General features: G+C 42.1%; 1 protein-coding gene across 3 annotated transcripts in view; it reads right to left on the reverse strand.

The window, feature by feature from the left end:
• Nucleotides 1–24,756, reverse strand: part of LPCAT1 (lysophosphatidylcholine acyltransferase 1) — a 125,854-nt gene that overhangs the window by 52,075 nt on the left and 49,023 nt on the right. For 2 of the 3 annotated variants that reach the window (XM_044293446.1, XM_044293445.1), the window contains exon 2: nucleotides 4,588–4,730. The exons of the other annotated variant lie outside the window; for it this stretch is intronic. In XM_044293446.1, the coding sequence (XP_044149381.1) occupies nucleotides 4,588–4,721 (134 nt within the window). In that variant the 5' untranslated portion in view covers nucleotides 4,722–4,730. The remainder of the gene's footprint in view (nucleotides 1–4,587; nucleotides 4,731–24,756) is intronic. 3 annotated transcript variants of the gene reach the window in all.

A 24,756-nucleotide genomic window follows, 5' to 3' on the forward strand; every position in this document is an offset into this window, starting at 1 on the left:
GCTGTATACTGTGTGGGGGGGCCTGTATACTGTGTGGGGGGGGCCTGTATACTGTGTGGGGGGGCCTGTATAGTGTGGGGGGGGGGGGCTGTATAGTCTGGAGTGCTATACTGCTGTACTGTATACTGTGGGGGTCTGTATACTGTGGGTGCGGTATAGTGTGGACTGCTATGCTGCTGTACTGTATAGTGTGGGGGGCTGTATCGTGTATAGTTTGGGGTGCTGTATACTGTTGGCTGCTATACTGCTCTACTACATACTGTGGGGTACTGTATAGTGTGGGGTGCTATACTGTATACTGTGTGGTGCTGTATACTATAGGGTGCTATACTGCATACTGTGGGGTGCTGGGGTGCAATGTAACACTAGGGTAAGCTGAGCCCTGGTCTCCTTCCTGCAGAGCGGTGCCCACTTCCAGCCTGAGCCCAGCTGCCTAGAACACTGATCCTGAGCCGCTGGAGTCTTCAGAACTGGAAGTATTTACAGTCATTCACTGTACTCTACCAGATGTGTGGATCTTTTGTGTGTGTGTGTTGTGGTGGAGGGCGTGATTGCCTGCTAAGGTGTGGGAAGGCGGGATCCAGGGGGCCCAAGTAAATTTTTGCCCAGGGTCCAATCAATATTAAAGACGGCCCTGATTATGTCAGGCCGATTGGGTTAAAATGGCAGACTTGACCTGTTAAAAGGAGGGTGATGCTTGAAATCATTGTTCTTCCATTGTTAACCATGGTGACCTGCAAAGAAACGTGTGCAGCCATCATTGCGTTGCATAAAAATGGCTTCACAGGCAAGGATATTGTGGCTACCAAGATTGCACCTCAATCAACAATTTATAGGATCATCAAGAACTTCAAGGAAAGAGGTTCAATTCTTGTTAAGAAGGCTTCAGGGCATCCAAGACAGTCCAGCAAGCGCGAGGATCGTCTCCTAAAGAGGATTCAGCTGCGGGATCGGAGTGCCACCAGTGCAGAGCTTGCTCAGGAATGGCAGCAGGCAGGTGTGAGCGCATCTGTACGCACAGTGAGGCAAAGGCTTTTGGAAGATGGCCTGGTGTCAAGGGCAGCAAAGAAGCCACTTCTCTCCCAAAAAAACATCAGGGACAGATTGATCTTCTGCAGAAAATATGGTGAATGGACTGCTGAGGACTGGGGCAAAGTCATATTCTCCGATGAAGCCTCTTTCCGATTGTTTGGGGCATCGGGAAAAAGGTTTGTCCGGAGAAGAAAAGGTGAGCGCTACCATCAGTCCTGTGTCACGCCAACAGTAAAGCATCCTGAGACCATTCATGTGTGGGATTGCTTCTCATCCAAGGGAGTGGGCTCACTCACAATTTTGCCCAAAAACACAGCCATGAATAAAGAATGGTACAAAAACACCCTCCAACAGCAACTTCTTCCAACAATCCAACAACAGTTTGGGGAAGAACAATGCATTTTCCAGCATGATGGAGCACTGTGCCATAAGGCAGAAGTGATAACCAAGTGGCTCGGAGACCAAAACGTTGACATTTTGGGTCCATGGCCTGGAAACTCCCCAGATCTTAATCCCATTGAGAACTTGTGGTCAATCCTCAAGAGACGGGTGGACAAACAAAAACCCACTAATTCTGACAAACTCCAAGAAGTGATTATGAAAGAATGGGTTGCTATCAGTCAGGAATTGGCCCAGAAGTTGATTGAGAGCATGCCCAGTCGAATTGCAGAGGTCCTGAAAAGAAGGGCCAACACTGCAAATACTGACTCTTTGCATAAATGTCATGCAATTGTCGATAAAACCCTTTGAAACGTATGAAGCGCGTGTAATTATATTTCACTACATCACAGAAACAACTGAAACAAAGATCTAAAAGCAGTTTAGCAGAAAACTTTGTGAAAACTAATATTTGTGTCATTCTCAAAACTTTTGGCCACGACTGTAGTTATGAGGAAGTAATGACCATTACTTGGCTTAAAAAAATTACATGAATAACCAATTGTCATTTAACTTCTGTTCCCCTACACATACATGCCCTGTTTCACCATTTCAAACACTCTCCTTTTTGTGAGAGACTTCTAGCTTTTTTCATTCTGATTTTATTGGCTTGTTAATCAAGACTACATTAAAAATGACACTAGGATTCGTCATACCCGCCAGACTATGGTTGCTGATTTCAGTTGAACCAACTGACCATCTAATTTGCACGCTCATTAGACGTATGTTGGGGGGAAAAGGATTGGGAATATTGAAATGCAACATGCCCGATTGTGTTTGTTCCTCTGTGTGCATGGAGGGGCCAGGAGAAACAGCTGTCAGCCAAGTACACTAGAATACGTATGGTCACCTGAAAGCTAGGCTGATTATCAATGTTAAGCGTTTGTAGAGATGCTCGTTCCCGATAATTAGCCTGCGTACAAAGTGACGGCAATCACCTAATAAAAGAGCAGACGCTCCTTCATCGGGTGATCGTGTCTTTCACCCAACACATAAACTCATCGTTTTTGTACAGTAGATTGTGCTGTGACCTACTGCCCATAGAAAATTTGATTTCCTATGGACAAGTGATCGATGTATTGATTACTTATCTCCACACAGACAGTCAAGCAATTATCGAGCACAGGTGGTTTATTCCTGGCAATTATCTGAATGATCTATCCATGTAAAAGGAGCTTCTATGAATCCAGATGTCTGCCCATTCATTACTCCAGCTACTCTGCTAGACTTATTTCAGGCTGACAGCTCAGGGGACATGTCCTTTCTCAGAGGTGTGTCCTTTCTAGTGTAGTTCTTTCCCTGTAACTGTCACAGGTTCTTACAGAAGATATGACTGGTGGCAGTTAAAGATTTAAACTGAGCACGTTCGACCAGCTCAGTGAAGTGGATGGAGAAAAAAGGAAAAAGGGCAAACAGCAGGTGGCGCTAAACATTTTATTGAATAACTATACTTTATGGCTATAATAAATGTTACAAAAGTATTCGGACCTCACTGGTTTAAAAAATGTAGAATATTTCTGTGCACAGCCCTTTAAAGGAAATCTCTCAACAGGATCTTGGACAATTATCTGCAGTAATACATGATCCAGATCACAATTTTTTTTTATTTTCCTACTTTCCCCCGTTACACCGCTGTCAGCATTTAAAAGTTGTGCTGAAATACACTGTCAGGACTGCCATGCATGCGTATGAGTCCTCTCCGTTATGTTAGCGCAGCACAGCAGTCCTGACTGTGTATTTCTGCCTAGCTTTCAGTGGGAGAACAGGGGGCAGCAGGGGAAAAAAAAAAAAAGACGTGATCTGGACTTATGTGCAGCAATCAGAGGTACATTGGCATGAAAAAAAAAAAAGAAAACAGACACCTATGGGGGGGGGGTGTTAATCTGAGAAAGGAGCATTTGCCATCTCAAAGCCACGCTGTAAAGAGAAACATGAGCTTTCCTTTTTTCTCTTTGAGGCCACAGAGCTTGTATATAGCGATCAGCCAACTCAGCAAACTAGATCTGCCAAAGCATCGGGCGTGTAGAGTCACGTATCACGGCTATGAATGAGTAACCATTACCGAGAGGGAGAAGAGTGGAAGAAAATCTACTGCAAAGTGTAATATGTACTGTATCATATGGATGTGCCTTTCTAAACGCCTTCCGAAACTCAGTCACAAGGACACAAAATGGATGGATTATCTAAAACTCTGAAATGTAAATGACATTCACTATTAAGGATAGAAAGCTCAAAATAAAAATGAAGGGGCACATTTATTATGACCGGCATTTTAGACGCTGGTCTTAATAAAGGCCCATAGCTGGCGGTGGATCTGCCGAAGTTATGAAGAGGCGCAGGCCTCTCCATACCCTCCGCGCATCCAGCACCAGTCTAAATGTAAGACAGATTCCGAGCCGTCTTACATTTAGACCATTTTCTACGCCTAAAACAGGCCTAGAAAATGATGACTTGAGACCCTTCCACTCCCACAATTTTAGACCTGGCACAAGTGGGACGAAGTCAAAGATGCGCCTGAAATACGCCTAATAAAAGGCGTATTTCAGTATAATAAATGACCCCCTAAAACTCGTACTATGCTTTTATATTTATCACTAGTAAATTCCATATTACACTGTAGTTCAGTTCTGGAAAAAGGTGCAGGTTTTCAAACTTTCTAGATTAGATTATCCACTTTGGGTCTCAGAAAATCCCCTCCCATACCACTGCGACCATGGCGGTCTCCGTTTATATCGCTGCAGTGCATCTCTTCTGATCCTGGACTTATGAGTTTTACAAGTTTTTGGACTATTATTAAAGGATTTATATTGTATGTTAACTAGCATCTTTTTTACATAGTTAACCCATTAGATGCTGCCAGCTTTACTTTGGCTGTAACTTATTTCTATTATGTGAATACTGTTGAATCCATATAAACCAGAACATTTCTCTTTTGGGTGAAACCTCACACATAATCCACAGAATGCGCATGGTGCTCACTTTTCTACAGTGAAATAACCCAAACTGCACAGGAAATGCATCCGTGGAAGTCTGTATATTCCGGTCAGCTCCAGTGTTCAGACATTTACACAAATGTTAATAATTTTTACAGTAACGGGATCATTGAAGAAAACTCACTTTGCCCACCAGGACATAGGTTGTTCAAGCTCTTTCCCCGTACGGCCCATAGCAGCAACAAAGGCAAATGGCCAGGCCAGAAGCATCATGAATGCCGCAAAAAACAGACGGATGGGGAACAAAGTCAACGTCATGAAGACAATCTGTAAGACATAAAGTAGATAATAGATGTTTAGCTGAATTTACTCATGTTGACTTCACCTGTGCAGTCATAGAAATGATTTTGGTTTGCTAAAAATATTCTATTTTACTGCTGCAAAAAGTTATGCACTGGGTATTAAAATAAAGGCGATTTATGATATTTCATAAAAACATGGCTTTCTTTCACAAACAGCAGCACTGTAGTAATTGGGTGGTGTCTGGTATTGTCTCTCAAGCTCATTCAAGTGAATGTGGCTGAGGTGGTAAAACCGGATACAGCCATCTGAGTGAAATAATTGATAATCGAAGAAAGCATCTAGGTTTCTCTCAATGCCATACCACCCCTTAAAGTTTTTTTTGTAAAGGGTATCTGTCAGCAGCAAACTCCCTATCCATCTAAGGCCATAGACACATAGCTGTGGTTCACTCGATTAAAACAATGTTTCCTTTTGTTGATCTGAAGCTCTGTTCTCACTTCAGCAAATGGCATTTATCGTGTAGACATAGTGAATACAAGGCACTTACTAATGTATTGTGATTGACCATATTGCCTCCTTTGCTGGCTGGATTCATTTTTCCATCACATTATACGCTGCTCATTTTCAGGAATTATGACTACCCTGCAATCCAGCAGCTGTGGCCGTGCTTGCACACTATAGGAAAAGGCTTATGCACATTCCCGCAGTCCTGGCCACCAGAGAGGCTGGTGCTTTTCCTATAATGTGCAAGCACGGCCACTGCTGATGGATGACAGGGTGGTCATAATTGAGCTAAAAAATATTTTTTCAATTGGTCTTAAAATATGGAATCCTTGTACACAGCTGAGATGCTGTACTGGCCTGTGAATTTTCCCCTCACACCTTGTGAAAGTGAAAGTACCAGTCACACAGTTAGTAAAACAGTTAACCCTTTGTGACAGAACAGCTCAATAGTTTTAATAAAGGCCAACTGAAAATATGATTTTAGCCAAAACTGAGTAAAATGCCATCATAAACAAAAATTGCCTCAGAAGGTGTACAAAGCCTATAAGTCATCAATGCACAGCCAGTACCCTTCTTGTCAGCCCTGCCATGAACCAGGCCTGTCGCCCACTGCTGCCCTGCTACTTACCATGATGCCCAGCGAACTCTCAATTGCTCCAGTCTCTGTTCCCTTAGGACTAGTGCGCATAATAGCATATCTGCAAATCTTTCCCTTGGCGGAGTTTCCCTTGGTATGGAAGCCAGCCTCCCCAGGGGGACGGTGCCTGAGCTTTGGGTTTTCTAGTTTCCAGCGAAGATGTGATCTCTCATTTGGCTACTGATTCTGCTCCTTGCCGCCTGCCCTGACCTTGGATTTGCTATCAGGAATACACATCTACCCAGCCTGCCCTTGGACTGTATTCAGACTATGCCTTGCTTGATCCCTTGGCGAGTCATTCATTATCTCCCACCTTCGCTCTGGTGTGTTCTCCAGTATTTACCTGCCCCCCCCCCCCCCTCCAATATTTTGTTTTCAATGTCAAGTTCTGCTTACCTAGTTTGTCTGTATTGTCCTTATTCCTGCCCACTATCCAGCCTGTTTCCTTTCCAGAGTCTGCTCACTAACCGGCCTGCAAGCTTTTACCTGTGTCTGGTGTTTCTTTACAGCCTGGACTCCAAGTTACAAAAAACCTAAGTGCCTGTTTACACATACCTGTGGCTTTGGTATGTTTTCCACATCCTAATCTCTTGAATACCAAGGAAGTGCCAGGATAACGCCATTAAGGTTAACCCGAACACAAACCAGTTGGTTGGCAAAGCAGGACCACTCTCGCTGATCCGTAACAGCTGAATTGGGCATGAGCCGATATGTGAACCAATGGCGCATGTGCAAGAACACAGGGCCAGGTGAGATTACGTCACCACTGCCTGGCCCATAAATAAAAGGAGGGGCTGTACATGGAAAGGAGCAGAACTTGTAATAAGAGCGATGATGACGCCCTTGCTTGAATGGGAACGGTGCCTTAAATCAACAAAAGAAAAAGAGCATTTTAATCGGGTGAACCACAGCTGTGTGTCTATGGCCTAAGTTGAATAGGGAGGTTTCTGGTGTAGTTTGAATGTGATTGGTTACAACATTTTGGATGACGTCCCACTGGTGCACATTAGGAATCTTCAAGTCAGTAGCCCTCGAGAAAGTGGACAGCAAAACATGCTTCAGGTTACAGAGGTGGTGGTTGTTATTTTTCTCAGGTGACCATGTCTCACCCTGGTTGGTATATTGTGTAGCTTTCTTCATTTACATTTATGATTGCTTAATAAATACTTGTAGAATGTTTTATAGCCCTCGTTAAACATTATAGCCATTGGATGCTATTTATTATACCATACTTGGCGGCTCATATGAGCTTATACTTTCGCAGGTGTAATCTTTATTATTAAGTGTGAGTTTGTGCAGCCTTTTTTGTATATACTTTGCATTAATAAAGATATTTACAATAAGTTCATCATTTTCACTGTTGACACCGATTTTGTGCCACTGAGTTGTGTCTTTTTTAAGTCTATTCCAAAGCATTCCAGGAACATCATGTTCTGTCTTAGTACAACCCTATCCATAGGATAGCAGATAACTATTAGATTGGTGGGTCCTGCCACTGGGACCCCCACTGATCATGAGAATGGGGGACTGTATTTTGCAGGGCTCCAAATCCACCCCCCACCAAATCAAAATAGCAGCAGGTCAAGAAATGCGCATTGCTGTACTACTCATCTCTACTTGACCTGATGGAAATTACCAAGAGCAATACTCAGCTGTCCCACAGAGAATGAATGGAGCAGCACAATGCATGCACAAGCTGTAAGGCTACTTTCACACTAGCGTTCGGGCGGATCCGTTCTGAACGGATCCGCTCATAATAATGCAGACGGAGGCTCCGTTCAGAACGGATCCGTCTGCATTATTTTTAGCATAGAACAGCTAAGTGTGAAAATAGCCTAGTACGGATCCGTCCAGACTTTCAATGTAAAGTCAATGGGGGACGGATCCGCTTGAAGATTGAGCCACATTGTGGCATCTTCAAACGGATCCGTCCCCATTGACTTACATTGAAAGTCTGGACGGATCCGCACGGATCCGCACGCCTTCGAACGGCCAGGCGGACACCCGAACGCTGCAAGCAGCGTTCAGCTGTCCGCCTGTCCGTGCGGAGGCGAGCTGGAGCGGAGGCTGAACGCCGCCAGACTGATGCAGTCTGAGCGGATCCGCCTCCATTCAGACTGCATCAGGGCTGGACGGCTGCGTTCGGGTCCGCTCGTGAGCTCCTTCAAATGGAGCTCACGAGCGGACCAGCGAACGCTAGTGTGAAAGCAGCCTTACCCAGGCACTCCACCAAGCAGCTCGGGCAGTTGCAGAGGAAATGTACCATTACACTACAAGTATGGCTCGAGTCCAACAGAATGGCATCATCTCTATTTTGCTTACAGATTCTCATAGCACAACAAACAAATTAATAAAATCTGACTTTTTTATAGAAAATTTTAGGCAGGGAGTGAGCATGGCACATGCACGGACGGTTGAGGGTGTGCCCAGGCAGTTTATAGTGATGCAGGGAGTCGTCCACTCCCTGCTTTAACTTTCAGCTGGCAGGCATTACTACTGTGAGGCGGCACAATGTGGGCACTACTACTGTGAAGGAGGCACAATGTAGACATTATTACTGTGCAGAAGACACAATATGAAAATCGTTACTATGTGGGGCACAGTGTGGGCAATACTACTGTGAGGGGCACAGTGTAGGCATTAGTACTGTGATAGGGCACAGTGTGGACATTACTACTCTGAAAGAGGCACAATGTGGGCATTATTATTGTAAGGGGGCACAATGTCGGTATTACTACTAAAAGGGGGCACAATGTCGGTATTACTACTAAAAGGGGGCAAAATGTCGGTATTAGTACTGTGTGGTAGCACTAAGGGGAAAGCAATGCTCTAGATTACACTGCTAGGGATCTACCATGACAGGGGCAGTTACCACCCCTTCCTTATGTGATTATTCTCATCAGCACAGGGACATTGTTCCAGTTCCAGCGGACAACATGCCAACGAAACCCTGGATGCGGTAGGAGCCATTGGTTCTTTCATTTAAGGTATACTGGTACCGCCGTGTACCCCATGATAGATTTACAGGTATTACAGATAACATATTGGGGATCATTTACAAAAAACAGCTTTTTGCATTGATTGTTCCCCCTTTGCACTGCTGGAGGATTAGCTTTATGAATTAGGTGCACCTCCAGAAGTCCGTGCTCCTGGAGTAAAAACTACTCGGGCCCCTGGACTAGTTTTTTCTCCTTTTTTACACATGTCTTCAGGCGTAAAAGTTTGCAAATGTGTTTGGGCCAGAGTCCAGGTCCTTGTCAAAACCTTGCCACTCCTAAATAGTTGTAAAAAGCGGGCTTGCAACTATTTTTACTCCTAAAACAAGCGCAAAAATACTTCCCCCTAAGGGGATTGGGTGTGTATAGTTACGCGGGTGAGGCGAGGCTTCGTATAAAATAATTTGCCACTGATCTTCCTTCTTTCTGATCTAATAAAGTTGGGTAGTTGGGTGGCGAGTGCGGTGTGAGGGTAGGGGTGCTGAATCCTTGTCCCGGGTGCTGGAAAGCACAGGTATACCTCTATATAGAAGTATATAGTATAATATAAGAGTATATTGTGGAATTACAGCTTGTCAGCACTATTTCAGGGAATGTTTAGGTTTTGTAAGACATTTTTCTCATGAATTCACATTCTAATGAAGGAACATGGAAGACTATGTAAGGAATCATTATTCTGGAGTGCAATTGTAAGCCTTTGATGAATAATGCGAACCACTGATCAAGCACAGGACATTTTTGGGGCCATTTTAATGGAAAACAAGATTTTTTTTTTCTTTCATGAACAGCTGGCACACACTGGCACATTTTCACCCAAACAAAATGTGTCTTCTGAAACCGATATTAAATTCTGTGATGAGACTGGTGTTGGTTTGTGTAGAGCTAGGAGATGGCGGTCAAAGGTATTTTGCACAAAGACACAGAGATCCTAAGCTATGTAATAATGTACACATCTAAGAAGAAGGGTGCAAAGATTTACACAAACACCCTACCCAGTGCCAGACGGATGGCAGGATAATGGATGGCAGGATAATGCGCATAGGAAGCTTCTCAGCCTGACTCTTATTAGCATATTACAGACACCAAGAAACACTTCCTGAAACGTGTGGATTAATTAACACAATTAACATTTTTACCTTTAGAAGTGCAACTCGGCTTACATTTATAATCCAAGACTTGAAAAACTTACAAATCAAGTTACAAGACATTTCTATTTAAAAGCACACCCAAACAGTAGAGCGTCATAAAACCTATTAAACACTTCCACTTGAAATGTAAATCATGGAATTCTTGACGATAATGTCAAGTAGGTGGGAGATGTTACATGGGTCCTGCAGAAAAAAAAAAGTCTGTTCCCAAACCAATCCAACCCCTTGGACTTCTGCCGTCTCTCGCTCATTTTCTCCCATAGGTCGTTAATGGGAAGAGAAGAAAAAAAAAGCAGCCCTGAACCAGCAGCCATTAGCAAGGATTATCCGTTATCACCTTGAAACTTCTATAAATGTATACAGTGCTCCCTCAAGTTACAATATTAGTGTCCATTCAGATGTCTGTAGTGTTTTTGCGGTCCGCATATTGTGGACCGCAAAACACTGACACCGCACATCGCCGACACTTAATAAAGGATTCCTATTCTTGTCCGCAGCATGCTCTATTTTTTTGTGGAGCCACGGACCGGAAATGTGGATGTGGAAAGCACACTGTGTGCTGTCCGCATCTTTTTCGGCCACATTGAAAATTAATGGGTCCGCACCCGTTCCGCATAACTGCGGTACGGATCCGGACCCATTCTACGGATGTCTGAATGGACTCTTAATTTGTTCCAGGACGACCATTGTATGTTGAAACCATTGTAAGTTGAGTAATCGTTCCAAAACCCCAAAATGTCATCCAAGATAATAGGAAATGAAGATTTAAGAAAAGTAAGCAGGTAACTAAGACAGATAAAACAAGTCCTTACCTATAACTCAGAGACAGGGAAAGAAAAAAAGAGGGTTAGTCACTGGGCCTTTCAGAATGATGGTCCAGGGATAACTTCGCAGGGCGCCAAAGGTAGGTCAAAAGTACGTGTAGTTCGTTTGTACCAGAATTTTTTGGAAAACAAGTATATGTATATATTTATAAAAAAATATATATATATATATATATATATATATAGAAAATTAAAATTAAAAATTTAGTGGAACAAAGGAGGGCAGGCTGCCAATGGTCTCGACCCACCCTGATGCCCTCAAGGTGGGTGATTAGGAAGAAAACAGTGGGGTTGCGTGGAAACGCTAAAAAGGACCACAGAGAGGCGCCAAAATCCCTAGTATCTAGGGTTGTGATGGTATATACCCAAGCTTGAATTGTTAGATACACATAAGTGGGGTGACAGTACTTTCACACTCACCAATTTATTTATTGTGATTCTCACGGTCAATTCGTATATGATGTGCAATTAGCAAATGTAGTATTAGGTAGATATAGATATATATAAAACCTTTGGCAAATATAAAATCTAGATATAAAATCAAGATATAAAATCAAATCAAAATTTTAGTGACTCACTTCACCCAGGAGGGTAATGTGGGATAAAGCACAAGACACCCACATCACACCTCCTGCGCCTGGATCGCCAGTAGAGTCTCACGGATGAACAATGATCACTCAGGAATTCTTGTTCATTCTTTATGTTCTTTTATTCCAAAGCCAGGGTGGGGGAGTGAGCAGCTCGACGCGTTTCGGGGCCTCTTAATGGGTCCCCTTCATCAGGAGCATATAAAATCGTAATACAATATAATGGGGTTTAAATAACAAGTAAAACACAGAAAAAAACCGCCAAAAACGGCTTCCAATTCCGTCACTTCCGGTACTGTATGCGCTCCAAGGTGGAACGCACCGGAAGTGATGTCATATTTGTCCTTTAGAATGTCAGCTATACTACCGATAAATATTAGAGAGACATCACAGTATAGGAGCATGGTGAGGTCCTGTAGGGCCGATGGGGGGCACGTACCAGCTGGTCCAGGCTGTTTGGGAAGGATCGTGTCCTTTTCTCTATTGTGTTCACGGTGGAACGCATCTTGTACTTCCGGTGCGTTCCACCGTGGAGCGCACCCGAAACCGGAAGTGCCTCTCAAGACGGGAGTTTTACCAAAGGAAGCAGAGAAGAAGAGAAAAAGGGGGGGGGGGGGGGGGGAGGTGCCTAGATAATAGGCTTACACAAATGTGAGATTTGGATATTATGGAAAGAGATATGTATATAAGTTTATAACAAAAGTATCTTTAAAGTGAAGGGGAAAAAAAGATCACATGACCAGCTCCCTAATCACATGATCGGGGGTTACATTTCTGTTATTAACAGAATCGGATATATATGTTTCTATACATTATTCTGTTGAAGTAATGGGAAAGTGTTTATAAAAAAAGGATGAGAATGGTGTTGAACAAGTGATAAAAGAGAATAATATTGGTATTACTAATATTTGACAGCATTGATCAGAGTACCATATAAATATGTATTGATGATAATTAGTAAAAGTGAAAATAATAATAATGCATAATAAATAAGGATAATATTAATGATCAGTTAATAGCATCGAGTGAAGTAAAATCTATTACTAAAAAATAAATATATAATAAATATACTGTGATTTAATAAATATATATAAATAAATATATATAAAATCTCCATATATATGTATAGTAGAAAAAAAAAAAAAAAAAATTGTCCCCTGAAGGGCAGATGCTACATTGCAAAATATAAAGTATGGCGACGGTACTTCTTTAGTAATTAGAGTATTCTAAGCTTTCATTTAGGCCGAAAGGGGATAGGGTATTTAGTGTGAAAATCCAGTACATCTCCTTTCGGCATAGCTGTTGATATGATGAGGTGATAGTTTCTAGAGGAGTAACTGTGAGACCGATTATGGAGCCCTCATGTCGTTCAGAGAAATGCCGTGATACGCTGTGTGTCGGGACTTTTCGTTTAATGTTAGATCTGTGTTCACACATTCTTTCCCTAAGGGTTTGGGTAGTTCTACCGACATATTTTAAACCGCAGGGACATCTGAGGAGATATATGACATTTCTTGTCCCGCAGTTCAGGTCTTGTTTTATTGTCCAGGGGCCCAAGGGACCTCCTGTTTCGATGGCCCTAGTATCATGTGTGATCATCGCACAACATTTGCATTTTTTCGTGCCACATTTAAAAACACCCTTTTCTTATTAGCTGTGGGAAGATGGTTTTCGTGGGGGCTTGAAGTTTGGGACAGGACGGGGCGATGATATTTTTGATAGCTTGTGCCCTTCTAAATGTTATGGACGGTAATTGGGGTAGAATATTTTTGAGGATGGGGTCTTTTAGTAAGATGTTCCAGTGCTTCATAACTACCTTTCTAATGTTCTGGTGGTCTCTATTGTACCTGGTAATGAGATTGCATTGGTATCCTTTTGGGTCAGTAGTTTTCGGGGGTGGTGGTTTCAATGCTTCTCTTTGGTCTAATTTTAGAACCCTCTGGGTGGATGCTTTAATTAAACTTTTTGGGTAGCCCTTTTCCAAGAAGCGATCCTTTAAAATTCCCAATTGAGTTTTGAGGGTCTTTTCATTGGAGCAGTTTCTCCGGATTCTTTTCATTTGCCCGTACGGTATGTTTCTTTTCCATTTCGTATAGTGGCAGCTGGAGTATTCTAGGTAGCTGTTGGAGTCCACTTTTTTAAAATGGGTGCTAGTGGTGATCTTATTCGTGATAATTTCAATATGTAGATCTAAAAACGTTGATTTCTTGGAGTCGAATTCATGTGTAAATTGTAGGCCCCAGTCATTCTGATTTAGCGTTACTATAAAAGACGTGAGTTCTTCAACGCTGCAACCCCAGATGAAGATAATATCATCGATATATCGACGGTAGAGGTGTATATCCTTATGGTGTTGGAGACCTAGAGACTCCTCGAAGAGGCCTACGAACAGATTAGCATACGAGGGTGCAAATTTTGTACCCATAGCGGTACCCCTTGTTTGAATGTAAAAGGTGTCATTAAAAGTGAAGAAATTATGTTCTAAAATAAATTGTATTGAATTTAAAATGAAATCTTTCTGAGGGGGGGTGCATCTCGTGATCCAGCTCAAGGAAATGTTTCGTTGCGCGTATTCCTAAGTCATGTCGGATATTACTGTAGAGGGATGCTACGTCCAGTGTGACCCAAATGTAGTGGTCCTTCCAAACTATATTAATTGAGGGTGTTTATGAGGTCTGTGGAATCTCTTAAGTAGGAGGGGAGTTTTTGTGCGTATTTTTGTAAGAAAGTGTCGACATACGCTGAAAGGTTAGATGTAAGGGAGTTTATACCAGAGATGATGGGTCTGCCTGGTGGGTTGGTAAGGGTTTTGTGTATTTTAGGCAAAAAGTAAAAGCGAGCGGTGGTGGGATGATTATGGGTGAGGAATATTTTTTCTTTTTTGTTTAAAATATTTTGATTAAAACCAGAATCTACAAGTTCAAACAGTGCTTTCTTGAAAATAGTCGTTGAAAGAATGTGTGAACACAGATCTAACATTAAACGAAAAGTCCCGACACACAGCGTATCACGGCATTTCTCTGAACGACATGAGGGCTCCATAATCGGTCTCACAGTTACTCCTCTAGAAACTATCACCTCATCATATCAACAGCTATGCCGAAAGGAGATGTACTGGATTTTCACACTAAATACCCTATCCCCTTTCGGCCTAAATGAAAGCTTAGAATACTCTAATTACTAAAGAAGTACCGTCGCCATACTTTATATTTTGCAATGTAGCATCTGCCCTTCAGGGGACAATTTTTTTTATTTTTTTTTCTACTATACATATATATGGAGATTTTATATATATTTATTTATATATATTTATTAAATCACAGTATATTTATTATATATTTATTTTTTAGTAATAGATTTTACTTCACTCGATGCTATTAACTGATCATTAATATTATCCTTATTTATTATGCATTATTATTATTTTCACTTTTACTAATTATCATCAATACATATTATATGGTACTCTGATCAATGCTGTCAAATATTAGTAATACCAATATTATTCTCTTTTATCACTTGTTCAACACCATTCTCATCCTTTTTTTATAAACACTTTCCCATTACTTCAACAGAATAATGTATAGAAACATATATATCCGATTCTGTTAATAACAGAAATGTAACCCCCGATCATGTGATTAGGGAGCTGGTCATGTGATCTTTTTTTCCCCTTCACTTTAAAGATACTTTTGTTATAAACTTATATACATATCTCTTTCCATAATATCCAAATCTCACATTTGTGTAAGCCTATTATCTAGGCACCTCCCCCCCCCCCCCCCCCCTTTTTCTCTTCTTCTCTGCTTCCTTTGGTAAAACTCCCATCTTGAGAGGCACTTCCGGTTTCGGGTGCGCTCCACGGTGGAACGCACCGGAAGTACAGGATGCGTTCCACCGTGAACACAATAGAGAAAAGGACACGATCCTTCCCAAACAGCCTGGACCAGCTGGTACGTGCCCCCCATCGGCCCTACAGGACCTCACCATGCTCCTATACTGTGATGTCTCTCTAATATTTAATCGGTAGTATAGCCGACATTCTAAAGGACAAATATGACATCACTTCCGGTGCGTTCCACCTTGGAGCGCATACAGTACCGGAAGTGACGGAATTGGAAGCCGTTTTTGGCGGTTTTTTTCTGTGTTTTACTTGTTATTTAAACCCCATTATATTGTATTACGATTTTATATGCTCCTGATGAAGGGGACCCATTAAGAGGCCCCGAAACGCGTCGAGCTGCTCACTCCCCCACCCTGGCTTTGGAATAAAAAAACATAAAGAATGAACAAGAATTCCTGAGTGATCATTGTTCATCCGTGAGACTCTACTGGCGATCCAGGCGCAGGAGGTGTGATGTGGGTGTCTTGTGCTTTATCCCACATTACCCTCCTGGGTGAAGTGAGTCACTAAAATTTTGATTTGATTTTATATCTTGATTTTATATCTAGATTTTATATTTGCCAAAGGTTTTATATATATTTATATCCACCTAATACTACATTTGCTAATTGCACATCATATACGAATTGACCGTGAGAATCACAATAAATAAATTGGTGAGTGTGAAAGTACTGTCACCCCACTTATGTGTATCTAACAATTCAAGCTTGGGTATATACCATCACAAGCCTAGATACTAGGGATTTTGGCGCCTCTCTGTGGTCCTTTTTAGCGTTTCCACGCAACCCCACTGTTTTCTTACCTATAACTGTCAGGAATATCTGCTAACTAGCATCTAATACAGCTATTTTACCAGAGAAGTGGCCTTGATTGGTTGGATCTGAGTCTAAATCATTGTATGCCGAGTCTAGTTTCAACTCACGATGGGTCAGAAAAGACCTTTGTATGTTGAAAATATTGTATCCTGAGGCCATTGTATCTTGAGGGATCACTGTATTTATCTTTATATGAAGGGAGGTAAAGTGGCTGCCAGGCAACTTTAAGAGAAAGGGAAAAAAGGAGAAAAAAAATAAAAGAAAAAAGAAGCTGCCATTACAACTGCTCAGCACCTCTACGACTGTGTTAGCGGACTGCCAATCAGAGGATGGAGAGAGAACCCTCCCTCTGTCTGAGTGCTTAGATGCCATAGTTGTTGGGACCATAGTGAAAAGGGTTTTCTGAGATTGTAATACTGATGACCTATCCTCTAGATAGACCTGAATCGATCAGATACTTATGACCTGAGGCCCGGGACCCTCACCAATGAACTGCTTGAGAAGGCACTGGCACTCCTGTTAGTGCCGTAGCCTTCTCGCAGCTCACCAAGCACAGCGCCATACATTGCATAGCAGCTGTGCTTGGTATCGTGCTCAGCCCCATTTACTTCTATGGGGCTCAGCTGCACATAGGCCACGTGACTGATGAACAAGTTGTCACTGGCCTAGGGTAAGTTGCGAGCACTGCTGCCTTATGAAACAGCTTCTAAGACCCCCACCAGAGGATAGATCATCAGTATTAAAATCTCTGAAAATCCCTTTAAGCTGCCAGGATCTGCAATATCTCCAATCCCAGCAGCTAGAGCAGAGTGCCAGCTGTAAAATTCAGCCAGCACCCCCAAGTGATGGCACAGTACTAGAATAGTACGTTGGTTAGGATTAACTACCTTATTACCAGTGCTCTGGATTAAAGGGCTGTGGGTGTGTTCACACTAGCATCATGGTTTCCATTATAAACATGAAGCAGGGTTGGACCAGTCATAAAACAGATACCAAAGCTGCATACGTCACTATGTTCCCCGATAAATTAGACAGAACTACGGTACCAACAGATGTTCCAAGTGGGGACTTTGACTGTAGTGTGAACGCAGACTAAAAATAGTCAAGATTGCTTCCTTGTTTCTCTTGTTTTTATCAGACTATGCACTTACAGTGGTTGGATCTGTGCCTACAAGACACAAAGTGACCACCGTCTATCTCTCAAGCTCCAGTGCAATGCAGTGATGGATATCTATTTTGAAAAAATAAATGCAATGGATCAGAAGACACATCCCTTTGTTGGATGAATGGAATCATTTCTGGCACTAGGGTGTCAAAAATGTCTACCGTCATTTCAGCAACGTATGTCAACTATGATGTACTGAGCAACACAACATTCTGCATTGCTTGATGTGTTGGGGAAAAAAAAAAAAAAAAGAGATCATGGAGTATACGTTAAAGAATGTAGCTTGAACAGACTAGAACAAGCAAAAATAAAAAATCCCCCACCACCACCACAATAATAATTAAACAAAAACATGTACTGTTAGAGACAAACCTTCCAGCAAGAGACTGGCAGCTAAGATTAAGAACAGAAGCTGATAACACGAGTGTGGAGAAGCCTGATAGCAAAGGAAAACTAGAAAATAGCATTTACTAAGGAATTTTAAATATTAGTGGCCCCCTTTTTCATGTAATCCATCTTTTCTAAAGTCAATTTGCATATATATATCTATAAATAAAGAGAGAGAGAGAGAAAATAATGTCACAGTACGGTGTGTACAACTTGTTGACAAGTTGTCTTCTTACTACACTGCAGCGACCACAAGTCAGCGTTACAACATATATGTGCAGCAGCATAACCTTGCCAAACCCACAACACACGGAAGTAAACCTTAAGGGTACTTTCACACTTGCCTTAAAGTTTTCTGGTATCGAGTTCCGTCCTAGGGGCTCAATACCAGAAAAAAACTGAACAGTTTTATCCTAATGCATTCTGAATGGAGAGCATTCCGTTCAGGATGCATCAGTTCAGTCCCTCTTACGTTTTTTGGACTGAGAAAATACCGCAGCACGCTGCAATTTTCTCTCCGGCCAAAAATACTGATCACTTTCCGGAATGCCGGCATTAATTTCCATTGAAGTGCATTAGTGACTGATCCGGCTTTCCGGTCTGATAACACCGGAGAGACGGATCCGGTATTGCAATGCATTTGTGAGACTGATCCGCATCCGGACAAATGCATCCGTTTGCGTCAAGATTGCCTGCCGGAATCCTCTGCCGCAAGTGTAAAAGTACCCTAAAATATATTCTGCTATGTGCCGAATCGCCCTCCTCCAGCTTTGTGACAGATCTTTCAGCCAATACTTGGTGCAATATAAAAGATATAATTGCTTAAAAGGGAACCGGTCACCTCTACTAGGCTACCCTCACTGAGCGTTTCTAAATGTTCACTGTGTTACCCTAAACATATAAATTACACTTTTAATTTCATTTGCAGATGAATTCAATAAGTATTATGCAGTTTTGTACTTCCCACCTTTTATGCAAATTAACATAAGAGTCATATCTTACTTGTCTGACCAGAGAAGAGTCATATTTTCAAGCTCTGACTCATCTCAGGTTCATTTGCATATGTATCAAATCAGTTTTTTTACACAATAAAAGCACACAGAGCTATGGGGACTGGGTATTGCGGATGTGCTAGTGGCCATCTAGCAACCCATGTCCTCAGCTCTATACACAAAATCCCGGTGACAGGTTCCCTTTAAGTATATTTACTGCATGCATTTGATCTGAAAATTAAAAGGAAACTTCCACCCATTTTTGCTCACATATTAGCAACCTATGTATCTAATCTAGGCATTTTTCTTTAAAAAATTGGTGGATTGCTTCTAGATATAATTATCCAGACTACAGTGGTAAGCTGCAGATGTTATACTTTTATTAGACCGGCTGTTGGGAAATTGTCTTTGGTGTCCACTGAAGATATTGTGCTTTTAACAAACAACATACTGACATCTGAAGTGAGTCAATGCTGTTTGACATAGTTGTAACGTTGGCAAAGCTAAAAAAAAGGACAAGTCCATCAAGTATAAGCCACAATACAACTGTGCTGATCCAGAAAAATGCAAAATACTGTCAAATACTAACTGCAAAAATCACAGAAAAAAATAAAAAAGATACAAAAAATCCTGCACAATGTAATAAATAAATATGAGGATGTGCATGGCTACATTTTTAAAATAAAAATCACAGAAAATAATGCACTAACACATTAGACCCAAACATTATATATGGACTTAGCCCTCACTCTGATATGATAAAATCTGAGACTCTCAGTCAATATCGTTTGATCAAAACACATCTGTGCCCACCTACCTGCGCCAAGGTGGTCTTAGTCAGGCAGGAAGTTTCAGAGTAGGTCCTGCCTGACTGAGACCACATTGGCGCAGGTATGTGTTATTTTCAGTGATTTTATTTTTTATTTTTAGATACTAAATGCCCCATATTAAGGGATAAAAACTACTACCGACTCCAAATATAACAACTAGAACCCCCTGGATAAATGCTGCATCTCCAAAAATCTACCACCTCTAACCTGCAATATTTTTACTTTCAAAAGCGCATGAGCTTGTTGATTCATTGAACATATCCAATGAATCAACCATAACAACACGCTTTGGTATAATCTCCATAATCTCATTGCGCTTACAGCAATGTGCGCAAACGCCCATACTATTAATATATGCAAATATTTATCCCATATAGCAAACAGTGAAACTGAAAAAAATGTAAATGGTTGATTTCCTTATTTTTGTTGTTTCATCTCCCACAAAAAATTCTATAAAAAGTGATCAGAAAGTCATACACACCCCAAAATGGTATAAATTAAAACACAGATAATCCTGCACAAAATGAGCCCTCACACAGCTCTGCACACATACTGTATATGAAAAGAAAAAAAAATTAAGATTTTTATTTTCATTTTTTTAAGTATTAAAAATGTAATAAAAACTATACAAATGTGATATCACCGTAATCATACTGACCTAGAGAGTGAAGGTAACAGGTCAGTTTTACGACATAAGGAATGCTGTAAAACAAAACTCTTTTGGGTGAAGGAGTTAATGGTTTTGCATCACTGAATCATTGTTATTGCAACTAGAATGGTTAACATTGTTTTGTTGCAGGAACTGCTGGTTTGTTTCCAGGATTATTAGGTACAGGAATCAGTGAAATATTGTTGCTTACAGTTATCTATTTTAATGGCGTTTCTGTCCAGGTTGTGATTTTTGTTCATCCTCCTTGATTAACCCTGCAGTTATCTTTGCATTTTTAATTTGTATTGTTGTGTTCTGGTTTGTTTAATTCCTGTGATATTATGTAATCATTGAAGTGTTTTTTATGCTATTATGCATGGCAAATTGGTTATATGTTTTATCAATCTTTATGCTGCATAACTGACTGTGTATAATATGCTTTATTTAACCCAATATACTCTCTAGTTCATGTGCTTTCTTTGCTGACTGTCCCCTTGAATTTACGCTGGAATATTGTTATTGTTTAATATTATTAATATCATTTAATATCAACGCCTTTGCAGGAAGTGAATTCCCATAAATTGACATACTAGTACTAGCCTCAGGGTCTGCCATGTACAGAAGGCTGTGAGACCCAGGCTAGGTCTCACAGGCACACTGTCAGTGTGAAGCTGGCAGTTTTCATGTACAGTCCTAATCAAAAGTTTAAGACCACTTTAAAAATGGTAAAAAATCATATTTAGCATGGCTGGATCTTAACAAGGTTCCAAGTAGAGCTTCAACATGCAACAAGAAGAAATGGGAGTGAAACAAAACATTTTTTGAGCATTCAATTTAATGAAAACAACGAATAAACTGAAACAGGCTGTTTTTCAGCTGATCAAAAGTTTAGGACCACACCTCAAAAAAAAAAAAAAAAAATATATATATATATATAAACCCCCCCAAAACAGAAATCCAACTTCCAAACATGAACTCAGTAATGAGTAACTCCGCCGTTACTGTTGATCACTTCAAAAATTCGTTTTGTCATGCTTGATGCAAGCGTTTCCATGAGGTGAGTGGGAACATTTCTCCAAGTGGTGAAGACGGCTGCACGAAGGCCATCTGCTGTCTGGAACGGTTGTCCATTTTTGTAAACTTCCCTTGCCATCCATCCCCAAAGGTTCTCAATTGGATTTAAATCAGGGGAACACGCAGGATGGGCCAAAAGAGTGATGTTATTCTCCTGGAAGAAGTCCCTTGTCCCGTGGGCATTGTGTACTGTAGCGTTGTCCTGTTGAAAAACCTAGTCGTTACCACACAGACGAGGGCCCTCAGTCATGAGGAATGCTCTCTGCAACATCTGGATATAGCCAGCGGCTGTTTGACGCCCCTGCACTTCCTGAATCTCCATTGTTCTACTGAAGGAAAAAGCACCCCAGATCATTATGGCGCCCCCTCCACTGTGGCGCGTAGAAAACATCTCAGGTGGGAACTGCTTGTCATGCCAGTAACGTTGGAAACCATCAGGACCATCAAGGTTACATTTTTTCTCATCAGAGAATAAAACTTTCTGCCACCTTTGAATGTCCCATGTTTGGTGCTCTCTTGCTCAAACGAGCAGTTCTGTGGCGTTCAAGGAAACAAGGTCTTTGAAGAAGTTTTTTGTTTTTGAAGCCCTTTAGTCTCCGATGCCATCTGATGGTTATGGGGTTGCAGTCAGCACCAGTAAGGGCCTTAATTTGGGTCGAGGACAGTCCAGTGTCTTGACGGACAGCCAATTGGATCCTCCGGCTTAGTGCTGGTGAAATATTTTTGGGCCTTCCACTTGACTTTTTTGTTCCATAACCCTCAGGATCATTTAAGAAATTCCAAATTACTGTCTTACTGCGTCCCACCTCAGCAGCGATGGCGCGCTGTGAGAGACCCTGCTATGCAGTTCAAAAACCCGACCACATTCAAAAAAGGAAGAGTTTTTTTGCCTTGGCCATCACAGCGTGTAACTACCTGACAGAAAATGACAATGAATCCACATCTTTGCACAGATTTGGCCTTTTAAAGGCATTTGGATCAGCTAAAATTTGGATCAGCTGAAAAACAGCCCGTTTCAGTTTAATCGTTATTTTCAATTAATTGAATGCTCAAAGAAATGTTTTGTCTCACTCTCATTTCTTCTTGTTGCATGTTGAAGCTCTACTTGGAACCTTGTTAAGATCCAACAATGAAAATATGATTTTTTGCCATTTTTCAAGTGGTCTTAAACTTTTGATCAGGACTGTATTATAATACAGCATGCATCGTATTACATTGAAACAGGGACCAGACCCCGAAATGCTGAAGTCCCTATAGTGGGCCAAAAATAAAGATTGAAGAGTGAAATGAATGAAGAGCAAAAAAGTAAAAAAAAAAGTGTTTTCTAAAATAAAAAATTAAAGTTTGCAGTAAAAATAAAAAAGGACCCTTTTCCCTTCATCAAGCGATTTTTAATAAAAAAATTAATAAAATAAAAATAGACATATTAGATATGTGTCTATAAAAATATTACATGACCTACCCCCTCAGGTGAACACCGTATAAAAAAAATTAAAATACAAATAAAAACTGTGCCATTTTTGATCACCTTGCCCCAAAAATATTGAACGATCAAAAAAGCTTATGTACCCAAAAAAGGTACTAATAAATCGTCAACTCTTCCCGCAAAATACGAGCCCCTACACAGGATGATCGGCATAAAAAATTTAAAAAATATGGCTTTCAAAGAAATGGAGACAAAAAACATGATTATTATATTAGGTATCGCTGCGTCCGTAACGACCAGGTCTATAAAAATATCACATGATCTATCACCTCAGGTGAATGCTGTAAAAAAATAAAAACCTTGCCTCACAAAAAGCATACTATCGAGTGTTCAAAAATCATATGTACCCCAAAATAGTACCACTAAAAGGGTAATCTTATACCATATTGTGGTCACATAGTTTTCTCTCACAAAATATGAAACTTCACATGTGACCATCTCCCCCAAAACGAATTGTCACAGATCACGTGGTTTTGCCATTAGGCAAGGGATGTCCAACCAGCGGCCCTCCAGCTGTTGCAAAACTACAACTCCCAACATGACCTAATAGCTGTAGGCTGTTCAGGCATGCTGGCGGTTGTAGTTTTGCAACAGCTGGAAGACGGCCGGCTGGACATCCATGCTCTAGGCCAGGGGTGTCAAACTCAAATTCATCGGGGGCTGCATCAGCAGTTTGGTCATCCTCAAAGGGCTGGTTGCATCGGACTTATGGGGGATCTGTGGGTGACACTTATGGGGGGATCTGTGGGTGACACTTATGGGGGGATCTGTGGGTGACACTTATGGGGGGATCTGTGGGTGACACTTATGGGGGGATCTGTGGGTGACACTTATGGGGGGATCTGTGGGTGACACTTATGGGGGGATCTGTGGGTGACACTTATGGGGGGATCTGTGGGTGACACTTATGGGGGGATCTGTGGGTGACACTTATGGGGGGATCTGTGGGTGACACTTATGGGGGGATCTGTGGGTGACACTTATGGGGGGGATCTGTGGGTGACACTTATGGGGGGGATCTGTGGGTGGCACTTATGGGGGATCTGTGGGTGGCTCTTATGGGGGGATCTGTGTATGACACATATATAGCATCTTATGCTATGTGTCATCCACAGATACCCTCCATAAGTGTCCCTGCAGTGAATGACCCTCAATACACGGGCTAGGGGCCGGCATCTGCTTTTATAATGACAGCGGGGCCCGTGCAGTGACTATTCTACTACACGGGCCCCGCTCACTGTATAATGATGATGTGTATTACCGGTACTTACAACTACAAGCGCTAGCCGGGAGGAGGGAGGAGGCAGGCCGGGAGGACAGGCGCTGGCAGCGTGAGTCATACGTCATGCGCCCACGCCGCCTGCTTCATTCATAAAGTGGGCGGCGCAGTGCCATCCACAGACCCCCCACCCCATAACAGTGTCATCCACAGACCCCCCCCCATCCCATAACAGTGCCATCCACAGACCCCCCACCCCATAACAGTGCCATCCACAGACCCCCCACCCCATAACAGTGCCATCCACAGACCCCCCACCCCATAACAGTGCCATCCACAGACCCCCCACCCCATAACAGTGCCATCCACAGACCCCCCCACCCCATAACAGTGCCATCCACAGACCCCCCCACCCCATAACAGTGCCATCCACAGACCCCCCCCACCCCATAACAGTGCCATCCACAGACCCCCCCCACCCCATAACAGTGCCATCCACAGACCCCCCACCCCATAACAGTGCCATCCACAGACCCCCCACCCCATAACAGTGCCATCCACAGACCCCCCACCCCATAACAGTGCCATCCACAGACCCCCCCCCCCCCATTGCCGCTCCAGTACAGACTAGTTATAAAATGTGCACAATTAATAAGGATTCTATTCATGAGGCCCCCTCTGCAGTAGAACATTCAATATAGCCACATCCTACTCACAGGGCTGTTATCTTAATGCTGGCCGGCCGGGCAGACGAGCGGCAGCGTCACGACTGACGTCACATGCCTGCGCCGCCTCCTTCATTCAGAAAGTAGGCCGGGCACATGACGTCAGTC

Source organism: Bufo gargarizans, chromosome 5, assembly GCF_014858855.1.
Source record: "Bufo gargarizans isolate SCDJY-AF-19 chromosome 5, ASM1485885v1, whole genome shotgun sequence".
In the NCBI taxonomy this organism is placed as follows: Eukaryota; Metazoa; Chordata; class Amphibia; order Anura; family Bufonidae; genus Bufo; species Bufo gargarizans.